This window comes from Trichoderma aggressivum, assembly GCF_033847375.1.
Source record: "Trichoderma aggressivum f. europaeum strain CBS 100526 chromosome Unknown scaffold_013, whole genome shotgun sequence".
NCBI lineage: Eukaryota > Fungi > Ascomycota > Sordariomycetes > Hypocreales > Hypocreaceae > Trichoderma > Trichoderma aggressivum.
Window position 1 is genome coordinate 691,520 of NW_026946379.1, and position 26,115 is coordinate 717,634.

General features: G+C 51.2%; 6 protein-coding genes across 6 annotated transcripts; 2 read left to right on the forward strand and 4 right to left on the reverse strand.

Annotated features, from left to right (window-relative positions):
• Positions 1-1,647: 1,647 nt before the first annotated feature.
• On the reverse strand, positions 1,648-2,250 carry Triagg1_4344 (uncharacterized protein; the record flags this gene model as incomplete). The annotated part of the gene is made up of 1 exon (XM_062898737.1): positions 1,648-2,250. One exon carries the CDS (start codon positions 2,248-2,250, stop codon positions 1,648-1,650), a length of 603 nt encoding a protein of 200 aa, XP_062756851.1.
• Positions 2,251-3,779: 1,529 nt separating this feature from the next.
• On the reverse strand, positions 3,780-8,315 carry Triagg1_4345 (transcriptional regulator family: C2H2 zinc finger and Fungal Specific TF; the record flags this gene model as incomplete). The annotated part of the gene is made up of 2 exons (XM_062898738.1): positions 3,780-7,538; positions 7,650-8,315. The coding sequence occupies 2 exons, from the start codon at positions 8,313-8,315 to the stop codon at positions 3,780-3,782; spliced, it is 4,425 nt and encodes a 1,474-aa protein (XP_062756852.1).
• Positions 8,316-18,716: 10,401 nt separating this feature from the next.
• Triagg1_4346 (CAZyme family GH30) lies at positions 18,717-20,264 on the forward strand (the record flags this gene model as incomplete). The annotated part of the gene is made up of 2 exons (XM_062898739.1): positions 18,717-19,584; positions 19,660-20,264. 2 exons carry the CDS (start codon positions 18,717-18,719, stop codon positions 20,262-20,264), a joined length of 1,473 nt encoding a protein of 490 aa, XP_062756853.1.
• Positions 20,265-20,761: 497 nt separating this feature from the next.
• On the reverse strand, positions 20,762-21,685 carry Triagg1_4347 (uncharacterized protein; the record flags this gene model as incomplete). Its single annotated transcript, XM_062898740.1, has 3 exons — positions 20,762-21,015; positions 21,067-21,147; positions 21,226-21,685. The coding sequence occupies 3 exons, from the start codon at positions 21,683-21,685 to the stop codon at positions 20,762-20,764; spliced, it is 795 nt and encodes a 264-aa protein (XP_062756854.1).
• Positions 21,686-23,474: 1,789 nt separating this feature from the next.
• Positions 23,475-23,976, reverse strand: Triagg1_4348 (uncharacterized protein; the record flags this gene model as incomplete). The annotated part of the gene is made up of 3 exons (XM_062898741.1): positions 23,475-23,555; positions 23,608-23,757; positions 23,818-23,976. The coding sequence occupies 3 exons, from the start codon at positions 23,974-23,976 to the stop codon at positions 23,475-23,477; spliced, it is 390 nt and encodes a 129-aa protein (XP_062756855.1).
• Positions 23,977-24,626: 650 nt separating this feature from the next.
• Positions 24,627-26,079, forward strand: Triagg1_4349 (uncharacterized protein; the record flags this gene model as incomplete). The annotated part of the gene is made up of 3 exons (XM_062898743.1): positions 24,627-24,714; positions 24,778-25,366; positions 25,428-26,079. 3 exons carry the CDS (start codon positions 24,627-24,629, stop codon positions 26,077-26,079), a joined length of 1,329 nt encoding a protein of 442 aa, XP_062756856.1.
• Between the last annotated feature and the right edge of the window lie 36 nt (positions 26,080-26,115).

The window sequence follows — 26,115 nt, forward strand, 5'->3', positions numbered from 1 at the left end:
ATGAGCAACTTATCCCCAGGAATTGCCCGGCCCTTCCGTGTTGAACAAGTTGCCCTTCCGCCTTGGCTCAACTCCACTCCGACTACCGGACCCTCCGGCCGAATCCGGGCCGGCGTCGACCCTCTGCTTGGCGTCGATCGATTGAACCAGTATATGGGTCTCAAGGGTCTTAAGGGTCTTGCATGGGACGAGAGGTGGCATGATGCGGGAGTAGTTGCGTAGATCCACTTGCCTAGGCATGCCTTGCTGTGACAATGATGTCTTCGATTCGAGGATTAGTTCGTCGTATTTATAAGCGTAACCAACGCCTCAAGTTGGTCTTGTCGAACGAGTGCTCGTTATCCGTTATCTTGACCTCGATGAGCGTACATGATTGGGTGTGGCTTAACTGCATGGTAAACTCTCTTTTATATGATATTTGCCAATGCGAGCTGCCAGGGTGAGTTTATTGGGTTAAGATTCCACATCACGAATCTTACTTTCACAAAGGTATAGAGTTATTGATAAGGGTATCCCGGGAGGAATGAGTCGCGTCAATTGAGCTTTGAGTGACGACGATCATCGGCTTGCTTCTCCAAGCGAGCCGCTGATCTTTTATTATCATTATGACTTGGAAAATGACATGTCATGCTGGGTTATGTAATTGCAAGAGATCGATACACAAAATGGCGTTGTGGTCTCATTGAGCAACTACCAGTCATATCTCATTTTACTTACCCTAAGATTCACAACATATCCAGCACCATCTCAAGAGAACTAAGCGAGAGCATCAACTCCAATCGTTATTCTACAATCTAGCTGATAAATGAATTGTGATTGCTTTACGAACACGACTTGGTGTTCAGGCGACCCAGTTGATACGTCTTGGGTATTAGGAGCTGGGATACCTCGAGTACATCCAGCGACCGATATTAGATCAATATAAACTTCCAAAGATTATTATTTACGAGTGGTCCACGAGCTCATGACATGTCTATATTTAATCAAGGTTATTCATTCGGCGGGTGCGCCTTATTCAGGTACGGCCGCCACTCGAGAATCTTAAATACTCGTGTTCAGCTTCGGGCCGACGTTATTTATATAAGTAGCTACACGAACAATATTTCTAGATCCAACTCCTCACAATGAAACAGCGCCTCAATGAATGCATAGTCAGTGAAGTTGGTCAATTCTTGCGGATGTTTACTCAAAACGGCAGAGTATCATCAAATTTAGTTGAATTGACGTTGGTGACATCCTCATCATCTCATCTCCAGTACCATATTCGCTCCTAGATTCTAGCATTTCCTCCGGTCAACACTCCTTCCGACTCACCTGTGCCTCCTTCGACAGCTTCTTAATATACAAAGATGGCTAGCTTAATCTCTCTCCTTTATCAAGTCATGGCTGTCATCAGAGTCATGCCTGCTAGGTACTCACACTGGAGCCAATCAGCGAGCCAAAATATCTGTCTCCCTCTTAATCACTCCGGCATTAGGCGGAAACCAACTCTACAGTAACACAAACATCATGAAAAGTCAAACAACAGTCTTCCATCTCGTAATCTTCCAACTACACATCTCGCACATGTTCTAATCTCATCATATACACCACCTCATTCAAATCTCCTCTCGTCCAATTCCATACACCACCACCTCATCCAAACCCTCAAACCCCATCACCATCCTCCCTCCTTAACCGAAACGCCTCCATCAACCTATTCCTCACCATCAAACAACTCAACGCAATCCTCCTCCCCCCCACAACCCCCCTCCTCACATCCTCCTCCCCCGCCCAAGCCCACGCCTGATGCTCCTCCGGATCAAGCACCACCTCCCCCCCTTCAACCTCAACCTCAAACGCAAACCCGCAAAACACCCTCGTCCCGCTCCGGTTCGTAAACACGCTCCACTTCTCCCTCCCCTCCCCCTCCGTGACCAACCTCCTCATCCTCTTCGCAACAAGCCCAACCTCCTCCCTCACCTCCCGCGCACACCCCGCAAGTATCGACTCGTCGCCCGCGTCCACCGCGCCGCCCGGCGTCTCCCATAGATTCGGCATGCTATCGTGCGCCGCCCTCTGCACGAGCAGCACGCGGCCTTGCGCGTCGAAAATGTACGCCGACGTGGCCACGCCGTCAAAGTCCTTGTCGTGGATCGCGAGCCAGTCGGATTTGGGCACGGTCCATTCGACGAGGGACTCGTCAAAGGCAAAGTCGGCGATGGGGCCGCCCTTGGAGTTTGTGTCGACTGCGGTGTTGACGACGGACATTGTTGTCTCTTTGTTCTCTCCCTCTCCTCTTCTTTCTCTTTCTTATGGTTTCTTGTGTATATGAGAGGAGATGGGGCTAGGTTATGCTTGTTCAACGTCTCTAATGTTGGAGAAATTTATCGTCTTTTGTGACATGTATCATCAAGTCAACCTGGAAGTTTGACAAAAAGTGAGCATGCAAAGAGGCGGTTGTAGTCAATCTTTCTATGGCCCCCGCCGGGTTCAGCTCCGTGTCTTTAGCGGCTTGAGGCTCCTCGTTAGGCGCAGAATTCAGGCAGCACAGCTCGGCTGGCAACAAACCCCGGGTTTCAGGTCGCACATTGAGTCATTCCGAATAAAAGACGAAGCACTCAGCCTCACGAGGCGCTCTGCTTCATATACAGTCAAAACGGGCTGGAATCGGCATTGGACAGGAACAATTACTCTCTCTTCATTCGAGGAGAAGAAAGAATTCACCCCTACAAGTGGCCATCGCGTCAATCAAAATATGAATCTGCAAAACCCTCAACAAGGACATTAAATCTTTAATCATTTCGCCATAAGTACATGCAAACATTACCAAACCCAAAACCCAAAACCCAAAACTCCCCATGACCCCTCTGAAACTCAACCTTTAAGAAAAACAACAGCCAAATATAATAAGGTGCCTACAGAAAAAGGCATCCCGCACTCCCGCTGTAAACTTACCCCCAGGAATCAAAATCCACACGTCTCTATCTAACATGAGTGATCGCTTTTCCACACCCACAGTTCCAAGCCGCATCACCATATATCCCTCGTTTGATTCTGAAGCTCTGCATACACCTGAGGCTTACGGCTGAGCCTTGTTGATTCATCATTGAAGCCTTGGGCCCACCACTTGCTTGTGCACCAGCTCTCACGACTCGTAGATGCATATGTACTTCCATTCAGGACCCCACGTGCTCAACCGTTTCCCGCCCATATTGTTTGAGAAACTGACCAACCATCTTCCAAATATCTTACAGTCCGTCGTCTCCGTGTATAGTAAGTACGAGAAATCAAGCGCTGCTCTCAAAGTAGCGTGCGTTCCACAGCTGCTAGTGTAGCAACAAAAGAATTGTAAGCCGTCAAAGCCATGTTGGTATATTAAAAAAAAAAAAGCGAAGCCGTCGCCTTGTCGTGCCTCCCAATGCGAGCTATTTCGTCGGATCCTGCCTCTTCAAATTATAGCAAAGAGAAAGGTGCAAACTTGAGACAGTCGTTGATTTTTCTTTTGGCCCTTCGAAAACATATAGGCCGTCCATGAAGGACAAGCTCGGACTGTCTGCATATTCATTAGTTCAACACAGTTGAACGTCCCTCGCCGTATGATTATGTGAGAATGTGGTTATAAGTTTGATTTCCTGTTGAAGGAAGTAGAAGTCAATTGGATTAATGGTCGTTCCCATGACCAATTGATTTTGGATTTTTTTTTTTGGTTCGCTTAAACCCTCATGATCGTGACAGAGAGATGTGAAGCTGGATGTCCCCGAGCAAACAGCCGCCGGACATTAATTTGTCTGTATGATTTAATCCGAAGTCATGGCGGACTTTTCTGTCCTGGCCCGCATCCGAGTGGCGTGACTGTCGAGGCAACGAGCCATTAGGTGCGTAACTGGCCAAACGGCCGCTTTATCCAGCATCTGGGACGTAAGGCGAAGAATCTTGGTTGCATAGCCGGCCTGTCCATCATCTGGGGTTCCCCCATCGGTGGCGGTCAAGCTGGCCATGAGATCCAGGCTAATCTTCATCTCCGCCGAAGACAGGACTTCCTGTATCTTGTCTAGCAGCTTTATGTCGTCTTCTTCCAACAGCATGATGGCAGGCATTGCCGAAGGCTCAATGCGCTTCTGGCCCAAAATACCCAAGTATGGACCAACTCTGTCTTGCAAGGTGGCGACCCATTCGGCAAGAACTTGCGCGCAGTCAAACGCGCACATGGCAGACTGCAGGGGGAGCTCACGGCTAGTGAAGTCAGCAAAGGTTACCCCAAGCTTGTCCGACATGGCCAAAGAATCGGCCGCATAAAACGCGGCCTTGCGTAGATGCCGCTCTCGGCGGGAAATGGAACGAGTGGCGAACTGAGAGCCGTTGGAGAATTTGCCCGACGGATCTGAGGATGCTGAAGCTGACGGTGAACCGGTGAAGAGAGAGCTATCAAAGTTATCGTTGCCCATCGGCTCTGCGCTGGATCCCGGTGAGTGCTCGGCATGCTGGACAATCTCCGTTCCTCGGGCTAGTTCCTCAGCCATGCCGTCCCAGTCTCGCTGCCAAAACTTCTCCTTGGACCTAGACAGATTGACAAACAGCCGCACGTATGCCAGGTCAAGCAAGGGGATCGCATCGGCGGAAAGCGGGCCCATGCCGAACGGATTTGGACGCTCCACGGTGTGTTTCGGATTGCTGGCCCAGGCCACTTGCCATGCCCTCAAGGCTGGCTCGATATGCCGGTGCATCTTCTCCGTCTCCTCGTTGGTCCAGACTTTGTTGTGGTGCCTTTGTCGCGTTTCCCAGATGTAGTTGTGCAGCGCGTTGATGAGAATCAAGCAGCCGAAAGTGCTGGGCCTGAGATTCGTCGAAGGGAGCTCGGCCGGGGAGTGCTGGCCTCCATTCATCGCCGCCATGTGCTTCTGCTGTCGCTCGTTTGTGCGGAGGAGCTCCCCAAGGGCGTCGCAGAACTTGAGCCGGTTGTGGTTGGCCGCGTCGGGGCCGCCCTTGGCGAAGAAGTGGGTGGCCGATTCGGCGGCGAAGAATTCCTCGTCGCATGGGAGATCCAGCAGGATTTCAGAGTTGGTCAGAGCCGGGGTGTGGTTGTAGGCGGCGACTAGGAGGCTGGACATGATGAAGACGGCGTAGAGCGTGCGCTTGCGCTCTTCCTTTCGCTTCCACTGGAGCCACTCCTGTCGTTGTTCGAGTTCACTTTTCCTATTGTTCCACATTGAGTCATCAAACATGCGAGTATCCTGTCCGTCCTCCTGCTCCGGCCGTAGCAGGTCGGCTGCCTGGGCCAAGCTGACGAGCGCTGCGCAGTGAGTTGAGGCGATGTCGCTGATGGTCTTGTCGCCGCAGTTGTGGCCGTAGACGACGTTGAGCAGCATCGCCTGGACGAGCCAGACGGGCGTGTGGGCTGAGTTATCCCTACCTTGTGACGACGATGACGACGACGGCTGGTCGGGGTCGCCGCTGTGGGTGCTGCGTCGGACATCTGCTTTGCGAACGTCTGCCTTGCGTCGTTCCTCGAGGTAGAAAAAGATCATCTTCTTAGCCATCGTAAACAGGTCCTTGGATTGGGCTTGTTCCATTTCATATAGGGCACCAATGGCCGCCATGGCGAGCACCAGACACCCACTACCGCCTACACCGTTCTGGCGACCACTCGGGGACGTGGACATGTCAAAGGAGAGGGTGGGCAGGTGCAGGAAGGGGAAATGGGGATGGAAGTATGAGATGTAAGCTGAGACATAACGCTGTAGATTCTGGGTACTGGGCACGTTGACGGCCTGAGCCGGGGAGGGCGATTGGAACTGCGGCGACTGCGGCGAAGTAAAGGGATATTTACGGCCTCCAAAGGGCAGGCACTGGGAGAGGATGGTCACAATGGCAGTCCTGGTGGCATCTGTGATTGTGGTTACGGGCGAAGCGCCATGGTTAACGCCGCTGAGGGATGATGGGGTTTCCGGGCCGGCGTTGAAGCCAAGGGTCTGGTTAATGCTCTGCGTGTTCAGTCCAGATACGACGGAAGGGCTCAACGAGCTCAGCGATGGTGGGGGCGTGGAGAAGTATGGGTCATTGATCTTTTGAGTAGCTGGCTGAGGTGATAAAGGAGCTCCATTGAGGAGATCCGGAAAGACTGAACCATTCAGATCCAAAGCAAACGGGTTCGGCATCTGCGGGGGGCCCATCACGGAGGGTTGCCACATGGTACTCGTGCCAGCCGGCGCAGGGTGATTTGATCCATCCAACATGACGTCGCTGATGCCACTCTGGCTCGTCGTGCTAAGAGCAGACGGGCTCGACTCGTCCACCACATTTTCGTTTGTCTGAAATGACATTTGGTGCTCAAACCCACTTAGCCAGTCAAAAGAGTCGTCAAAGGTCGGGTTCGACGGGATGTCGTTGAGGGCCTGCGCAAACGGGGAGGCCTGCTCCATTACCATCGAGGGCGGGGAATCATTATAGTGAAGCGCGTTGGGGTTGATGGTGGTGCCCGGCGCGAACAAGTAGCTCTCAAAATCAAATTCGGGGTTAAAGGCAGCGAGGGGAGGTGCCGTACGCAGGGCGTTTTCCAGATCGGTACCGCCGATCTGGCCCGTCTCCAGCTTGGGGAGGCCGTGCGCGAGCGTCGCCCTCTGGCCCATGGTCATGGACATGCCGCCAAACACGGGGTCGAAGTTGTGGATGGGCAGGCCGGCAAGACTGGGGTGACGGCTGTGCCCGGCATGCATGCCTCTGGCGACGTTGGCATTGGCCGTGGCAATCATCTGCATGGCAGCTCCATCGACGTGGCTGATGGTGTTTGCCCGCGGACGCATCGTGTTGGAGGCACCCGGGTTGGGAGCCGCCGCGGCATGGTTGGCGCCCACGACGCTGTTTTTGCGAGCCCGGCTCTGGCCTGGGGGCACGCCGCTGGTCGACTCTCGGCGGTTTCGCGGGCGAGCAGAGGGCGTCGACGTCTGGTGCAGCTTCTGCTGGTGACGAAGCAGCAGGTCGCGGCGGGCAAAGCATCGCGAGCACTCGGGGCACTCGAAGGGCTTTTCCTTTGTGTGCGAGCGCTCATGGCGCTTCAGGTGCTCCAGGCGGGCGAAGGAGCGCTGGCAAGTCGCGCAGACGTGCGGGCGAGGCTTGTCGGTCTTTGGCGGAGGGAAGTTTGGAGGAGCCTTGGGCGTGGTGTTGACAGTAATGGTCGATGCTGAGTCGCAGGGCGATGAAGGGTCAGCTGTCAGAGGCAAGGGATACTTTTTGTGTGCGGGTCGGGGCGAGTTTGGGGGGGGAACCCGAGGGGCAGCAGAGGCTGGCGTCAGAGAGAATCGCTCACCAGAGTCGTCTGCGTTTGCAGAGTTGCTGCCAACGCTGGCGGCTGCGGCCGAGTTGGACATGTTGGAGGCGCGCGACACCCGGTGGCCAGAATCATTCATTACCATGGCAAGCCAAAGCCGCAAAAGCCGCCGTCCGCGAGAGTGAGCAGAGCGGCGGTTTTGTCTTGCGAGACGAGGGGCGGATTGGCCGTGACGAGAGCGTTCGGCAGGGCGGTTTTCGCGGGGTGCTGTGCTGGGCTGTGCTGGGCCGAGCTACGGTACAGGCGCACGATAGCTAGGATTTGGCGGGGGGGTCGATAAAGTACTTCAAGTTTCGTTGTGGTCGCGGAAGAGAAGAGAGTAGAAATACCATGAAAGACGGACTAGAGACGGCGCGGGTGAAGCATCCCAAGCGGTGGCTTTGCGCAGAGAACAGCGGCTCGGGAAGTCTCTGGCGTCGCTCAAACACGGACGGACGAAGCCATCAATAGACGAAGCAGAGGCTGGGTTGCTGCTTGGAGTGAATCGGAGTGAGAAGGAAGAGGTTTGGTGACTCGACGGGCGACGAGAAGGTACTACTAGGCAGGTATGCGGCGACACAGTGCCGCCACTGTGCGGTCCAGCCTGGTCTGCTGCGCCCGCTAGCACTGACCGGGGCCTCACAGTGGCTCGCGGGCCTGCACACGGCGCCTCTGCCCGCTGGAGCGCCGGCCGGCCAGGGCATGCGCGGGTGCTCGCACGGTGCACGGCTGCCCGTACGGGTACTCGAGCGCTACTGTACTCGCCTGTACTCGTACCAGGTGCTACCGCCCGATTCGACCTGGGAAGCTCCGTGCAGGCTGCGAGGCCAGCGCCGGAGGTACGTACCGACAAGGTAGCGGCGAGTATTTTTGCGGCTTGTTTGTGCGCGCATTTACTCGCCGGTACGAGCGCCAAGTACGAGCGCTGGTCCACAGCGGCGGGCCCCAGCAGGTTTATTGCAGCAGCGCATCCAATCGGCAGGGGCCAGGGCAAAGCTGCTGCAGGCAGAGGGAAAAGCGTTGATGGCATGCAAGGCAATATGCAGTACATGCAAAGGACGTGCATTCGGTACAGTTGCTGTACTGTACGGCGCTGCTATTAATAAGGATTATGTACTGTATGTACTAGCCAGCACCACGGAAGGTACCTACCTATTAATGTATCATGTCCGGATGCCTGTCCTGTCCTGTCTCTCATGTACGAGCATGTACGAGGCATGTCGCACGCATCAGCTGCTCATCCTGCTGGGCCGAGTACCTGCGAGGTACGAGTACACGCTGCGCTAGAGCCGGCGCTGGGTGCGACGCTGTGCTGGTGCTGGCTGCATGGGATGGGCTCAACCTGGACTGTCGTCTGCCGGAGCACTTCGCACGGTGCTGCACTGTAACCTGCAGCAGGGTGTGGCCTCTTGTTCTCTCGCAGCGAACGAGCGGATGGAGATGGACTGTTATTTCGTCGGCTGATGGTTTGAACGCTTCTGTGAATCAGTATCAAATGTACAGTGAAATATCATCAATTTAATTAATGCCTCTCTCGCATGTGCTGTGCTCTGCTGTGCCATGCTGTGTGCTTGTACTTGTACGGTGCTGCAGTTACAATTGCAGCTACAGTTGCAGTCGAGTGGAAAGCCACGGGTACCCGCGGATGGTGCGGATGCCCTGTTTCAGCAGCTATTGGAAGACAAAATACCGGTTGGGCATTGTTGAGGCTGGTTTGACGGATGATGAACCTTGAATTTTTATTTTTATATTTGTGTTGAAATTTAGAATTTTGCACGTCATGCTGGGCTATTTTAATCCGTTACCGGCCACACACACACAAAGATAAAAAAGAAAAAGAAAAAAACTACACGCCATCGAGTGCCTCGCATAATGCGCAAAACTGCTCAAATAAAACACATTCAACATCAGGCTTCTCACCACGTCCCGCCAGCAAAGCAAGGACAATCAATGCATTGACTGATTGATCCTGCTGAATGCTGCTGCTTATCGCATGCTAGCCTCAACTTGGGCATTATACCAGCTTTCTATTTCTTAGTACTAGTGTTGATGTCAGTCCAGCCAGCCCAGTTCCCAGGCGGCATGTACGTTCAAGGTACCTCCGCGCCCCAGGGCACGGGCGCGGGTACACGGGCTGTACCTCTCACCTTTCTTTCTGGCTTGCGTTGAACTTATCCGATTCCGGCCCCGAGTCCTGTCGGAAGGCTTCCACTCTCTTCTCTTGTCGCTCCATCATGGCCATCGTATCGTTGCAGAGTTCAGCCATCTCCACCCAGCCTCTTACTCGTCCGGGCAGCTTGTTGCGGTGGCTCGTACATGTAAAGGCACCTGTAAAGGTACCTGGATGCAATGCAACGCATGGGGCGCCTCGGGCTCTGCTCACCATCCGATTCGAGGCACAAACATGGCCTGGCCTTGTGCCGCGTGAAGCCACGGGATTGGAGGCTCAAAGCCCAACGTTGCCCTGGACCACTCAAATGCGTATTCCTGTTGAGATTGACTCCCACGGTTGCGTTGCCATGTTACTCTAATTCCATGGCGGCCGGTCCAGCTCCAGCATGGAACATCCTGGTCGGGGCCACTGGGCTCAACATCGCATCAGCATGCCGGGAAGACTCCGACGAGGCAATTATCCCGTTTGGCGTGCCATCCTGCTGTCCGTTTTATCGCAAGCCCACCCTCCTGTACGTGATGGCACGCGGCACTGTACGAGTCCTGTCCTGTCCTGTCCTGTCCTGTCCTGTACGAGCAGGTATCTCGCACAGCACGCCGCCAGGGGCTGCTCTGTGCCCTTGAGGCGCCTTACGAGCACGCCAGTCGCATCTACAAGCGCCATCTTTCTGTTCTAGCATAGCATCGCACACCCCTTGCGAATCCTGTGGCTGTCCATGTCCCAGAGCCGGAACCAATGCCTTGGCCGCTGCGGTGCACGCAGGAGAGGACGGAGCCATCCGTGCATCTTTTTTCAGTGGGCAGCGGTTCCACATGCGGCGCAGAATCGAATCGAGTCGAGAGAGGCCCCGTTCAACACAGCGGCGAAACTCCAAGGCAGAGAGTGGCGTGGAGAAACGCAACGCTGGGCTAGGCTGCTGCTGCTGCTGCTAATGCTGATGGCGATTCGAATTAGCGGAACTCGATGCCTTACTCTTGTGTGCCCAAAAGCTGACTAGCCGCAGGCCTAGCCATTTAGCAGCCGCCGAGGACTGGACAGAAGTTCTGAGCCATGATGAGGCCGCGCTCTGATTGAATGCTTCGCATCACACGCTTGGCCTCAAGAGGCCTTAGGGCATCTGCAGCGGCGCACGGTGCGAGCGCCTTGGTGTGTGCGTGTTTGCCGTCCCAACGCCAGGTACGAGGCTAACAGCCCGAAAGTACTGCTTGGTTCTGGTCAGAGGTTGCGAGAGGCTGCGTCTGCTCGTACGCACCGTGCTGTGCTGTGCTGTGCTGTGCTGTGCTGGGTGTCACCAACATTAACCGCGTTGGTAAGCATGTGCTGGATGAGCAGCGGTGCTCCTTGAACTTGTGTTTGTGCTGTGCTGCTTGCACAAGGTCGGGTGTCTCAGCGTGGAAAGCGTTGTGATACTCGATGCTCAACTCAAAGACGACACACAACACGATGAGATCAACGCCAACCAAGCTCTCGAGGTGCTACGCAACTTGATCGTTCGTCAACGGAGTACGAGACGATACGGCCAAGACTCATGACATACCGATAGCAAAGGTACCCGGTGCTATCGGCCGTGTGATGTTAGTGCTTCAGATGGCATGGACCTGGTTTCTGGTACTAACGGGATCGGAGCACGGAACCTGGATCGCATTTATGGAACAAGCAACGCCGATGAGGCCATGTCGAGGCCGGCTCGGCTTAGCATCAGCCACTGCTTCATCCTGCCCTTGACGTGATGCTAATTGCCATCTCGACAAATTCATAATGAATTAGTAATTCCAGGCCCTTGGTTTTCAGCAGTTTTTTTAAGTTTGCTGTTGGCAGGACTGTTATGGTGCAGTATGAGGCAATAGGCGCTACGTCCATGAGTAGAGCAGAGCGTCCATGCTTGAAAATACAGCCAAGGCAACATTACATACCTTGGTGCTCACTTGCGATTTCAAAAGCCTTGCACTGTGCAATGTACGAGTACACTCCGATACCCTCGATAATAGTACCTACTACGCCCAACTTCGCTCGCTTAACCCAAGCAACTAGGTGATCTTCACCGGTCCCACTGCAGGCCGGCAGCTCTCTCGTTTCGGATGCCTCTGCTGTGGCTGTGTCGTGTTGAGCTCTCCAATCTCCTGATCGATGCGACCTTGTCCCGCCAGCTAGACCTGAAGCCTTTGTGCGTGCGTCGAGAGGGAGACTACTGTAAAGAGCTGTGACCTGTTTGATATAAGCGATATCACGGCGGATTGGGGGCGTGTGTGTGTGTGTGTGTGTGGATGGATGGCCTTTTAATCTATTCGTCTGGCTCTTGCCGAGCTTCAGAATGCATGCTGCATGCTGCAGTGCAGGATGCAGCAAATAAACATACAAAGGGCCTGTTTTTTTTCTTCTTTGGCCCTTGGCCCTCTCCACATCACATGGTAATCGTACCAAGTGAATAAAACCTGCAGGATACATGCAGTTATGCGGCGTGTTGTCTCGAATTATGAATTGCCTCATACAAGCATCTTTTTTGGAAGCACGTATGATGGTGGCCTGTTTTCCAACGTGGAACAAGAAAAAAAATCGCCACTTGGCATTTGTGAGAAAATATGGAGTTTTTGTCCTTTTTCTGATTTCCTCTGGAACGCTGACTGAAATGTTTTTTTTTCTTATTGTGAAAAATTCTCTTGTTCGGTTTCATTGCACGGCTAGTTCAACAACCCGACATCATGTTGTTTCTAAATCATGTCTGACATCGCAGATAAGCTTCCGTCACAATCTTCAATGCTACTTCGATCGAACATGAGCCCAAATCGAAACGAATCACGACAGAAAACCAAAAGATGAATTCTTCCAGTTCTCTTCCAGCCTTGAGCTATGATCCAGCTTCAAAATGAAGCCAATGCGACTTTGCCAAGCCGTTGACACTGCGCTCTCGCCCGTCTTCATCCAGCAAGCAAACATACCAGAGCTTTCTCTGCCCATTGTGGACAATTGCTCTCTTTGACTTCCATTGGTCGTCACCAGCCCATTGACGTCCAGGGACAGCTGTTGTTTCCCATCCGTGCTTTAGATCTTCGTAGCTCCCGACACCAGATCGGCGACGCTCACTCGTGCCTGAAGATTGTTGAGCCAGAATAATACGGAGGCGTTGATCATCAAGAGCTAGTCCCCAGCAGCTAATTCCAGACCTCGGCTCACCAGCTGTCCAGCTTCCAACATCATGCTACAAGTACGATAACGAAGCCATCTATGGTATGAGCCCTCTGTCTATTTCAAGCACCGCCTCTCCTACACATGCTCTCCCTCCGTCAATGCCGTAATGATGCCCGAGCTCCTGGTATCCATCAGGTATCGCCCCAAGGCAATCAATTCATCATGAGCTGTGTGGGTCTTGCATGCTATGATCGGCTACAGTGTTACTGACACAGTCACACACGCCCTCAACGGCTATGCAAGCAGCCAAAGAGGCCCTCAGGTCCTTTCCGAGCATTGATCCATTCTGCGAACTAGGGCCCCATGACGGCATGACGGGCTGCATCTCTGCATTTCTAGCCATGGGCCGTGATAGCTTGACGGCGTGAGATTTCCATTCCATTGCTGGACCAGATCTAGGAACACCTCGTGGTGTAAGTTTCACGCCGCGGCAACACTAGCAACGCCAGCCGCCGAAAGCAATATACTTGAAACGCTTTTGCCAGCTTCCAGACAAGAAGAAGAAGAGCAAGGCCATGAGGTCACCAACGGAAGTGAAAACAAGGCATGTTTACGTACTCGGGACAAGAAAACCCAAACGCACCATCACGTCACTTGTTGGCAAGGGAAAGCAATGGCTTCGCCCACCTCCCCCGAACCAAGCTTCTGTTCCAATCTGATCGGCCATCCATCCAACCATCCTCGCTTGACCGACCCCAGACCAGACCAAAAGGCCACCCTTGAAGGAGGTTGTTCCTGGACCCATATCAAACGAGGTCAGGTGCACAACGTCGTCCAGGGCCCACAGCTTCTACGGCCTAGAGTGGGCAGAAGCGTCACAGTTGATGCATCAAGCTTCGGAATGCGAGTCGGCAGAGCGGCTCTGCCATTCGCTGATTCGCCCGTCCGGTCCATGCACGTTCACTTGACCGACATGCTGCTAACGTGCAGTTTTTGAGTCACAGCAGAAATGAGAATGATTTTTCTTTTTGGAGGCTTGAGGATTTTCCCCATCTCGACCTTGGAACGGGAGCACGGATTTCGTCTGCCTGGGTCCCCCGTTCGACCTGCTGCCGGTCTAATTCCTTTTGCTCGCTCTTTTTGCATCGCAAGGGTTGCCTTTATGCACACTAGTTCCTGTGCGTGGGAGGCCGCCCATGTGATTGAATTGGTTGCCATCTTTGATTCTTGCATTTTGTTGGCTCTCTTTCCTCAAGTCCTTTCCCAGCAGCCGGGGACGACGATCTGCCCATTGTTTTCTCTCTCATCGCAGCATCCCTGGCCCTGGTGTCACTTGAGCTTCCCGTTGCCCAGGCACGAGTCAATCTACATGAAAGACGCTTATTTCTCACGGGCTTGCTTGCTTTGCCCACACGCGGCGTGCTGGAACCAATCTTCTAAACTGAAAAGCAAGGGTCCAAGAAGGAAGAAGGATGATGACCAACTTCTTATTGACTGACAGGTACCCATCCCTCCCTCTTCTCTCTCTCTTCCTTACCTACTACACACACGACCCCAAAAAATCGAAACCCCAATCTTTCGAAAAATCCTGCCCGCCCCTCGGTTTACCCCAACTCTCTCCTCCCATGGCGGGGCCCCCGGCCATGTTTCTTTTGCGACTCCCCCGGATTCTGAACCTCGATCGGGCTCAAGTCGCTCTGCTGACCAGGAACCCTTGGGGGTGGGCGGTCTGTGGTAGCGCACTTGGGACACACATCGTGATACTACCCCTGTTTCCCCAGATTCTTTCGACTAGCTCTCCGGGCTCCACGGCATGCAAAGTTGGAAAATGGAACAGGCGATGAGCCGTTTGTGAGGTTTTTTTTTTTTCCCTAGAGCTCGCGATTCAAGATGTGTGTGGTGTGCGCACCTCGGTTTCTTTTTCTTTTTTTTTTCGGGGAGATGTCATTTTCCCCATCACACATGCTCCATTTGAGCAATGTCTCAAGGGAGATCCGTCGTAAAAGTAAAGACCGTGCTTTTCGTACCATGTAGTCAGCTCCCCGGAATTCCCGGTCCTGGAAATACCGTTGCTTCTAGGTTCAAGCTGGCTTGTACATGCAATCCCTGTTTCCAGCTCGACTGAAAAAAAAAACAAGTGGTTAGACCAGTCATTGCCTGACGATAACAACTTTCTTACTACACGCGAATATCCACTTGGACCGCCGGTCAAACAACGTCTCCAGAAGCTCCCCGAGTTAGCCGGCAAACTTCGGACATGGAAGCCGGCATTAGCTGCTTTGCGGTAGCCCTTCAGCCATTCTGCAGCTTTTTCTAGAGGCCTTCACACTGGGTCTTGGTTTTTTGACGGTCCCCAATCATTTCATCCTTGGTGGCTTTTTTTTTGCCATTAACATCCTCCGTACTCCATACTCTGTGTTAGTCTTAGAGAATATTCGGCTATTGGTTTAGCCGCTTTATTAAACAAAAAGGGGAATTGGTCTGCAAGCGCGAGCAAGAGCTTTACCAAAGAGAGCCTCATCAATGCTAGTTGCAGCTAATGAGAAAGCCGCTTCGTCTTCACAGTGCCTCAGTTGTAGACAAAAAGAGCGCGCATCAAATATGGATTTTACGACCAACAGGCAAATGGAGTCTCGCCTCGGGGTCACATCTCACACAAGATTGGGACACCCAAAACTTGACTCCAAAGACGGGAATCACTGTTTCCCTTGGCGTCGTTGGGGCGACACTTCGCATTGGCGCCTGGAGCTTCGGAGCAAGCTGCATGAACCTAAGGAACCCGGGCCAGAGGGCAGCAAGTCTGAAATCCTGCCCACGCCAAAACCTCCCACGTGCTCGGGTACAGCTCCGGGAGCTGCCTCTTGGTTTGTTTGTTTGTTTGTCGACTGAATTGGTTGTCAGCAAGCCACGAGGTTGGTCTCTCTCCCCCTAATTATAGATGGGACGCCGCGAGATTGCACCATGGACCAGCTGGATAATGCAAAAAGAGGCCAGCGCCGCGATATTGATCCAAAAGAGAGAGGCCCGTAGGAAGGCCGGCCCACAACGGGCTCTGGTGCTATCGATGGTGGCGTCCAGGGGCATGCCCGTCCCCTAATCTTGTGCCGTGTGTGTTTGAATTTTTGCTTCTGCTATTTCGTTGGCTTTCTCGTCGGTTTTATTGCCAATGTTTGCGTGAACGATCGGCGGTCTTTTACTGGCCGCTTCTCGGTGCGCTTCTCGGCGGCGGCGTCATTGCAGAAAACCGGGAATGGCCTCGTTCGTACATGTAGCCTCAGAGCTAGAGGAGGTAAGTAGCATCTGCTACGACAAAGCAAACGAACCCCCCTGGTCAGTGCAATTGTGCCGTGAATGTGATTGCTTGGTTCCACTCGCACTTCGGGCCTAACAGCCAAACCGCACATCGTGGTCCGCGCGGCTGGAGCGGGCAAGCGGACCAACGGGCAGCGAAGCAGAAGAAAGATGGCCCCAGTGGTATCGTATCGTGTGCTGGGTTGGGCTGTCATTGCTGCCTGGTGATGTCGCTCTTGTTGATTACGTTTTTTGTTGTCGACTTGCTGCTTTGGACAGTTTGGCCTGAATAGGCACGAGCAGTTGACTGGATCGAGGAGTTGAGGTATTTCTCTTTGGCTGGAAGTGATTTATACCTGCCCTGCCCGGATTGGACTGCGTCAAGATGCTGAGATGGACGAGTAAGCGAGCGGCTAAAGGAACGGCAAAGCAAATGCCTTGAGCTAAGAATATTATCTCCAAGACAGACTATGAAGCATGAATCGTCCGACTAGCTAGCCTACCGTGTCTGTAGTGGGCAACGAGCTTTTGTGCTTCGCTACCAGAAGCTCTTTTGGACATTGATAAAGTCTCTATGTAAGATGGTTAATCAGTTAGTTTTGCGAAATAGGAAACTGCTTAGAGTGATGACGAAAACGTGGATATAGTTGTCACTGGGTATGTTCAAAACGGAGTATCTCAAGGCCTGTGCGCGATTCAGCATGGGTCGTTTTTTATAGACCCGGTCACGAAACGGGACGGAAGCAAGACGGAAAACCTCTTTTAAGAAACAAGTTTGAATAAGCAACCCGTGTTGGGGATTGTGTTTGTAATGCAAGTACGAGTACGTCTCAAATGGGTTCAAGGCGCGGTATTATCTGCTATTCTCAGTACGGTAGTTTACTTTGTATCGTACATGGCATATTTGTGCCGACTCTTTCGCAAGAAACCTTGCATCGCATCAGTTTATATCATACGAGGCGGAAATAACAAAGAGACAAGAAGTTTATTATTATCAGTAGAACGTAGAAATCTAGGCGTCATATCAATACGATCATATGATGCATCTGTTAGTGTGCGTCTTTCCCGAGTCAAGACCTTCCTTGATTGTGGTCTGCAACAGGGCCAGGTGCCGTGTTCCGTGAACCCATACTCTCGTACGAAACAACGACAACAGCAACAAGGGCTTAATGGCTTTCGGAAGAATTCTGACATTGTTCAAGGATGATGCTAACGTGTAAAGAGATATCGCCGGTTGCTCATTCGAGATAATATACCGTGAATGGAAAATGGCTAGATTTACCCTGGACTGCTGAATCTCGAAGTTCGCACTAGCAGGGCATTGGAAGATAGTAATCGACATAGTAGAGTTTCATGCTATTGCAAAGACTCGACGAGCTACCTATTTGGGATGTGAAACCTTACTGCCTTCCTATCAGCGCGTGAATAGAGCTTACTACGGAGTACAAATGCCATCAACGGCAACTAGACGATAAATGTAGACGCATTTCGAAAGCGGAGCAGTCAGTTTCTTTATCGTAGCAGACACAGCGCTTAACTGATCGCCCACTGATTGCAACGCTAGATCTGGGGTGAGACTATCTACGGCATATCTGATATGGGCGCGTAGGATCACAGCCGGCAAGACACGTGCTTTGAGGTAAGATTTGTCTTTTATCCACTCAACCCGTAGGAGTTGCATCCTGTCGCATGTTTGCCTCTGGTATAACGTTAGTTATTGCTTAGGCTCTTTGGATAACCTTAAATCCGCAGAGTCTATTTCGTCTGGGCCATGTTTGATTGCCATCCCCAGCTTTGCAAAGAATGGCTCATTGTTTACCAAATGTGACGTTGTTGTGATGAGTTCATGAATATGTAGGATATGATATCACAACTTTGATAACTACATCGTTGGGCACCTTGTGCATTACACCCAGCTTCCTAAATCTCTTTGGAAGTAAAGGCATTGAAAAGGGGAAACGGCTATGACGGATTATGGTCCTTCAGCCAGTGAAGCTATTTTCTCATCAAATCTCCGCCACAACTTCTCCTTCAGGAAATCTCTGTTTCTGAAACAGTCAGTGCCATCATTCATCTTGCTGGAAGTCTGACCCCGCAACGCACGATGATGCGCTGTTCATCAATCCCTGGTTTCGGATCCGGACTTGATCGTGGCCTTGATCCGTTCCGATAATCTCTCCATAACCAATTGCCGCCAGACACGCCCGCAAAAATCGCACATTCTCGCTCTTCCGGCGATACAACGTAGCTTCCATTCAATGATTCAGCGCTTTGCAATATTTTACTTTTACAACACTTCGGCCCTTTTTTGGATGGGGTTGTGGTGCTGCCATGGTGTAAAACGGTCTACTGCGGAAGTTCGGCACCCATGTGGACGGGTATTTCGGCATTTAGATTACGTGGATGCTCAAAACAGCATTAATGATGCCCCTAGATTCGAAGATCTAAACGGCAGGTCTTTGTTATCTTTTTTTAGAGGGCAACACGGGTTGGAGAAATGCTCAATGGACCGTTTTCTTGGAAACTTCCCTGTTCATTGGTTTGACAGCGAGTGCCGCTTCTCAACCAGCTCCTCCGCTTCTGATGATGTTCCTTGTTCGCGGGCGGCTTCTAGTCTTCCTTGTCGATTCTACTAGGACAAAGAAGGATGGTGATTATATCTTTCTGGGTCGTGATTGACATGCGATGTAAGGGGATGAGGGGGTGTTGAAGGTAGTCGAGAGATTCCTATAAGAAGACGTTGTTGAGTTGAGTTGAGAACTCTTGAAGATCGACAGCTCAAGCTCTTCAAAGGTTGTAAGCTACAGGTCAAAGACACTTCAGAGTCCCCAAACCGCCAAAATGCGTGCCGCTCTCCTCGCCTCCATCGCTGGCCAAGCCGCCATCAGCATTGCTATGCCTTCGGAGCCCGCTCACAGCCCGCGTGCTGCCGGTGCCCAGGCCTACGCATCCAACCAGGCTGGTAACTACAAGCTCACCTCAATTGCTGCTCCTGTTCAAGGCAATGGAAGCCCCGGCTCATCTACTTGGAACTTGTCCATCGACGACTCCAGCAATGGCCACAAGCAGAAGATCACCGGCTTCGGTGCTGCCGTGACCGATGCCACCGTCACTGCCTTCAACCAGCTGTCTGCCAGCACCCTCAGCCAGCTGCTCAACGAGCTCATGACTGGTGCTGGTGCTAGCTTCTCTCTCATGCGCCACACCATCGGCGCGTCTGACTTGTCTGGCGACCCAGCCTACACTTATGACGACAATGGAGGCAAAGCTGACCCCGGCATGACTGGCTTCAATCTCGGAGACCGTGGTACTGCCATGGCTACCATGCTGGCTCAGATGAAGGGCCTCAACTCCAACCTGAAGGTCTTTGGATCTCCCTGGAGTGCTCCTGGATGGATGAAGCTGAACAACGCCATCGACGGCAACACCAACAACAACAACCTCAACGATGGTTACCTCACCAACAACGGTGCCCAGTACTCGGCCGCTTTTGCCCAGTACTTTGTCAAGTACATCCAGGCATTCCAGTCCCACGGCGCCACCATCGATGCCATTACCCTCCAGAACGAGCCCCTGAACAGCCAGGCTGGCTATCCCACCATGTACATGTTCGGGGACGAACAGGGCGACCTTATCCAGAACTACGTTGCCCCTGCCTTGAAGGCGGCCGGTCTGAGCACCAAGATCTGGGCTTACGACCACAACACTGGTACGTTTCGATCCTCATTACTTACAGACCCTAAAAATAGCCAGTGGTTCATGTAGCTGACATAAATATTCACAGACCGACCTGACTTCCCCCAGCAGGTCATGGGCATCGCCGCAGACGACGTCGCCGCCGTTGCATGGCACTGCTATGCCTCCTCCCTGGACTGGACTGTCCTGACCAACTTCCACAACTCATACCCCAACACTGACCAGTACATGACTGAGTGCTGGACCCCATCCACCGGCTCCTGGAACCAGGCCGCCTCCTTCACCATGGGCCCTCTCCAGAACTGGGCCTCTGGTGTTGCTGCCTGGACCCTCGGCACCACTGCCCAGGACGGCCCTCACCTGTCCAGCGGTGGCTGTGGCACTTGCACCGGTCTCGTCACCATCAACAACGGCGGGTACACCTTCCAGACTGCTTACTACATGATGGCCCAGTTCTCCAAGTTCATGCCCGTTGGAGCCACCGTCCTGAGCGGCACCGGCAGCTACACTTACTCTGGCAGCGGTGGTGTTCAGTCTGTTGCTTCTCTCAACCCCGATGGTACCCGCACGGTCGTCATCGAGAACACCTTTGGCAACGACATTTACATCCACCTGAGCACCTCCAGTGGCCAGGAGTGGAGCGGCAACGTCCCTACCAACTCTGTCACCACTTGGGTCCTCCCTGCTGTTTAAGCAGATTTACGGATTGTGGGAGATGAGGAAACTTTGATGTAAATATTTGTCTTCATAGTGAATTCGCCACTGCACATACGTACATGTATCTGGTAATTATTAACCCATACTGTTGAATGAATGAATACGGTTAGCATATTTTGAATATGAAGTGCTTGACGTGATTAAAAGTGAATTGTGCCTCTCTCATATAATGGATGTGAAAGTATAAGAATTACCATGATTTGAGATATGTTGATGGTAGTGGTGCATGAATACATGTACTGTTTTGTATAGCAGCCGGGTAAGCATGACACTTGTGTGATTCATCGGTGACTTAGTTGGTACTCTATGCGTATTTGTGTCCTTAAAAGTTGCTTAGGACTTCAGTTTCATCAGATATTAACTGTTTTTGTGATTAACTATGCTGTTCTACCAGTTGTACCAAATATGGACTCTAGAGCTAACTGACATAACTCCTGCAACCTATCCCGCTAGAATTGAGCCCTCCTGTTGTATCATGGCCCTTTTTGCACATCAACCAAAACGTTGCCATCACTCATGATGTCAGACTCCGCCTGACCAAACGAGTACGGGACCGAAGGAAATGGATCCTTGCTATCGCAAGAGTACATCAGGTCTTGTTCCCATAGATATACAATACACTTCACACAGTTGAGCACGGTATCAGGATCCCATTTCTTCTTGATGGCGAGTAGCTTCTCGTAAGGCTCGCCAAAGAAGACGTTCTTCCACTCAGGTTCAGCTACATCTGCATGTGATACCGTATCACAACCTGTAACACGATTCTTGGACCACGTACGTTGTTCGTTGGATACAAAAATAAGAATTTCCCTCAGAACAGTATTTGATGTGATATCAGGACTGTCTGGGCTCAACGTGGCTTCGATTCGCCACGTAGCCCATCTTACTTATGGATGAAGCTGGAACTTGTGATTGACAAGAACAGCGAGCGAAGAACCGCCGCCACCACGCATTGCCCAAAAGAGATCGGGCTCGTTGCACTGGTTGATGGTTCGGAAGACGCCGTCAGTTGTCACAACGCCAAACTCGACGGCCTGGTCTACCATTAAACCGTGAGTTGGTGCAAGTGGACCATGACCGCCACCTAAACCAAACCCACCGGCAATACCAACAGTAGGGCAGGCTCCAGTTGTAACCGACATGCCATGCTTGCTGAAGAAGCCAATCACTTGCGCTGCGTTAACGCCGGCGCCGATGATGCCAATGTTCTTTTTATTAGCTGGAGGACAGTTGTCAGTCTTGAACACGGGTTCAGAGGTCATATTCTTCATGTTGTTAGTTCGCATAGCCAAAGAGTTTGCAGAAGCACCGCGTCCAAAGTAGTCATGTCCAGTATTCTTGATCTCAACTCGGATATTATGCTTCTTGGAAAAAAGAAAGGGCGGCGGCCATGTCATCGGGCGTCTCGACGTCAACGTAGATAGGTGATAGACTCCCAAGAGAACATGTTGGTCCCTGAGGCGGTACAATAACGGGAACAATTTTCGTTACTACAGCCCTCCTAAGCAGTGTTTTGCAATGCCCCATGTATTGACTGTCGAAAGAAGCCGTCTCCGTAGCTGCCTAGTACATTCGCACATTCTTCTTCGTCAAAGTTTGGTGAACTGGGGAAACAAGGACTGGATAGTATAATTGGAACTTTAAGGCGTCCTGACACTATATGATTGAAGGCTTCCCATTCTTAGAGACCAGGCCAAAAAAGTGGCCTGGTTGGCAAGTAAATGAACCAATGCCAGAGGTTGGGGAGGTAAGGTTCGCCAGTACGCCGAGCACAGTTTCCACAAGGGGCATTGTAGCCCTTAGAGAGAAGAGTGGGAGATGAGGGTGGGGAGGAAAGTATAGTCTGGGAAGCCATAAGTTCGTAAACTGTGGCCTTCTTATATATTTACGTCCGCCTCTATCAAGTATAACCTACAGTAGGGCGGGAAATACACTGCCTTCCCAGCAAACTTAATACCACAACTTCGGTGCTTATTCTTCCATATAGCATTTGATATGAAGCGGTTGATGGTGTGAGGTTATGCATAAAGTGTAATCACTCGGCGGGTTAACAAGTAAGCAGGTCCACCACTCGGGGATCCAATTACATCGTGTATTGTATATCCGACGACTGAATCTTATGTAGCTAAGTGTCTGAGGAATTTGTGTACAGAAGAGAACGAAATAGATGTAAAGATCAACTCGGTATTAAGGTTACTTCATCGAAAGAGGTTGTTGGTGGGCCCATTCTACCGGGTATTGTGCCATTTCCTACTCGGGGAATATGATGGTCCTGTTTATACGCAGCTTTACTAATACAGAGTAGCTCACGGAGCATGCAGAGTAATCATACATATGGACAAATTCCTCCAACCAATGATGAGTTACCATCTATATTGAAAACTTTTAATAGCCAGCCGTAGCAAACGATTGGGCTGTCTACGCAGCTTGTGGTGTTGTTGAGGGTATAGACAGCTCATCAATATAACCACTAATTAAGTGGGCGCACGACTATAAACAACTATTCGCTATTAGTAACCATTGTGAGAATATTATCCATTTACTTGATCTGTTTCTTCCGTTTGATTCACCAGGATCGAAATTCTTCCTTTCCTTCACATTCTTGAGGGCTGCCGTACTACCCGTATGCGCTGGTGCGTGCGGCTTACGGCTGCTTCAAATGCCGAGCGGAGCGGTACATTCGGAGCGAGCAACGGAAATTCGAGTCGCCTTTTGGAAGCGGCATGAGAACGGGATTTGAAGCGGAACTCAGGCATATTCGGGTCGGATAATTCATCCTTCGCATTGTCAGCCGGAGAATATACCGCCGCTATTGCGCGGACAATGTCTAAACCGCCGAGAGAATTATGTTTTTACCGAAGGCATTCCCACTTTCATCTTAGCACTTTGCCGGCAGTTCCACCGGCAGTTCATCCTATTCACTCAAGTCTTACACAGGCTGCTGCTGACTACCATGGAACTTCTCTTAATCTATTTTACGACTATCGGGCAATGTTCTACCAATAGGATTGGCGGGTTTTTTACCTTTGCGCATACGCAATATACAAATTTGCCCACTATAGTCGAAAACAACCCTTGTGGTCCATGTCAATCCCAAGCTCTCTCACCGAAAGCCTCTGAACGCTGCTATAGAATGTTGATAAGGTCAATTGAAGGTACAAATATGAAGCATTTGATTCAGCGGATCTATTCGTTCAGTGCTGCAACGACCTCGATCTCGACATCAGAGCCCATGGGCAAGCCTGCCACGCTGACACAAGTCCTGGCCTGCACTGTGTTAAAACTTTCACGCTTCTCATGATGAAATTGGTAAACTTACGGGGAAAGGAGCCGAAAAGAACTTTGCGTAGCCTTCATTCATTGGGCCAAAGTTGTCCATTGTGGTCAAGTAAACGTTGACTTTGATAATTCGCTTGAGAGACGAATTGGCGGCCTCTAGGAGGGCGGAGATGTTGCGAATAGTTTGCTCCTATAGTTCAGTCAGCGGATGACGAATTATTTTGCTTCTATTTTGTGGTTGGATTCTTACAGTACGGTCTGTTACTGTTCCCTCAACTTGCTTGCCAGTCTTCGGGTCGATGCCAATGTTTCCAGAACAATATACGAGGCCGTTGTAGACTTGAGCCTGAGAGAAGAGAGAAATGGGCGCTGGAGCGGCGTCTGTCTGAACTGGCTGGGGAGAAGGCATCTTGGCTGTTGTGAAGAGTCTGGTAGTTCTGTCTGGTTACGATATCTGAAGAGAACTAAAAAGGACGAGTTTGCTTGTTATCTTAGTTTATGATGAGCGCTTCGTACTTTTATCTTCAAGAACTTCGGGAAGGATTATCGTGTTGCTTTAGATCCATGGTCCTCGAGCTCCGATCTCAATGTCAACCCCGCTCCAAAGGGCGTAGTAGCGCCCTTGATTCCATACACGTTCTTCATAAGATTGGCTTACGAATTCCCCATTGGATGGAATATTTGAGGCGTCATTGGCGCCGGTGATAAGGATCTAAGGAGCTTTGTCATACCGCTGAATCAGCAATGCCGCGAATAACCTTCCATCCTTTCCCCCGGTCCGGTGGCGCTGACCTTTAGACGGTGTGATGGCACTCATTGACAGGAAGCCGATGACGGCGAAGACTGAACTTGCGATACAATGACCGGTGTGACGGTGGGGAACGCTGTACAGTCAGATATATTAGCTAAGATGATCGATTTGGGACAGTGTCGGATACAGAGCTCTCAACCTCTACACTTACTTGTTTCACACTATATACTTAACATTCACAGTCGCATACAAACTCTTTTGTTCCGATAAATGATATAGTAGATTTCGCAACAGCCATGGTTGAGTCAATGGATGCTACCAACTCTCCCCCATTTGGGCGAGCAATTCGGGAGAAATACTTCATGTTCAAACCAGGTTTCATCCATTTGAACCAAGGTGAGTTATACATTCGGCCCAATGAGAAGAGAATGAGAAGAATCTAATTAATGATCTATTCAGGCTCATACGGCGGATATCCTCGTCCTGTGCGAGATGCTCTACGCTCTGTCCAGGACGCTGTGCAGGCTGAGCCGGATAGCTTTGTTCGATACACATACCCGGAAAAGCTTGATGAAGTTCGTGGACTTGTTGCAAATCTTGTTCATGCTGCGAGCACGGATGAAATTGTGCTCGTTCCAAACGCAACACTGGCGCTGAATACCGTGCTTCGCAACTTGAGGTATGAGCCGGGAGACTTGATTGCCTATGTACAAGGGACTTACGGGGCAATCGAGAAGACTGTGGATCATCTGGTGGAAAGTACACCTGTAGAGAGTGTTCGCGTCCCCTTTGATCCTACTACGGATGATGACGATACGCTTGTTGAATCGTTTCGGTCTGTGTTGCAAGAACACCAAGGCCGCATTCGGGTGGCCATTTTCGATACCGTCTTGAGCATGCCAGGACTCAGGATGCCATTTGAACGCCTGACAGAAATTTGTCGAGAGTTTGGTGTACTAAGTGTCATCGATGGAGCTCATGGTATCGGCATGATCGATCTTGATGTAGAGACGTTGGGTGCCGACTTTCTCACCTCCAACTGCCACAAGTAAGTCTTTTTATAATGGCATCGCATTTGGAAGCACCTCAGATTCTGACATTGTGTTAAGATGGCTCTTTGTACCACATACGTGCGCCATTTTATACGTCGCATCAAAGAACCAAAAGCTTATGCGGACCTCTCTTCCAACGTCTCACGGCTTTCAACCGCTGCCGGAGATTTTGCAAAAGAAAAACTACACGAGTCCATACGAACTCCCAGCCTCGAAAAATCCATTCGTCTTTCAATTCAGTTACACTGGGACAATTGATAACGGGCCTCCTTTATGCATTCCTGCAGCTATGGATTTTAGAAGGGACATTTGCGGGGGGGAAGAAGCCATTCAAGCGTATTGCCGAGACTTGGCCCGAGATGGCGAGAAATTGGCGGTAGAGATACTACAGACTCGAACATTACCCATGCCGGAGACGAAGCGAGTTGCTTTTGCCAACGTCCAGCTTCCTCTTAATATTTCCTCATCTAGCACGGGAGAGAGTGAGGATTCGATCCCTTTGGAGGACGTTTCACAAGTCATCAACTTCATTCTGGAACATCTTGCTCAAGACTACAATACGTTTGTTAATCTTGGATTCATTTCCGGGTCCTTGTGGGCAAGATTCTCAGCTCAGGTGTATCTTGAGCTCAAGGACTTTGAGTATGGTGCTAAAGCGCTAAAGGAATTGTGCGAGAGGGTTCTCAGGAGAGAGTATATAAAGGTATAGAGACTTTATTTAATTTTATTTCTGATTGAGAAATGG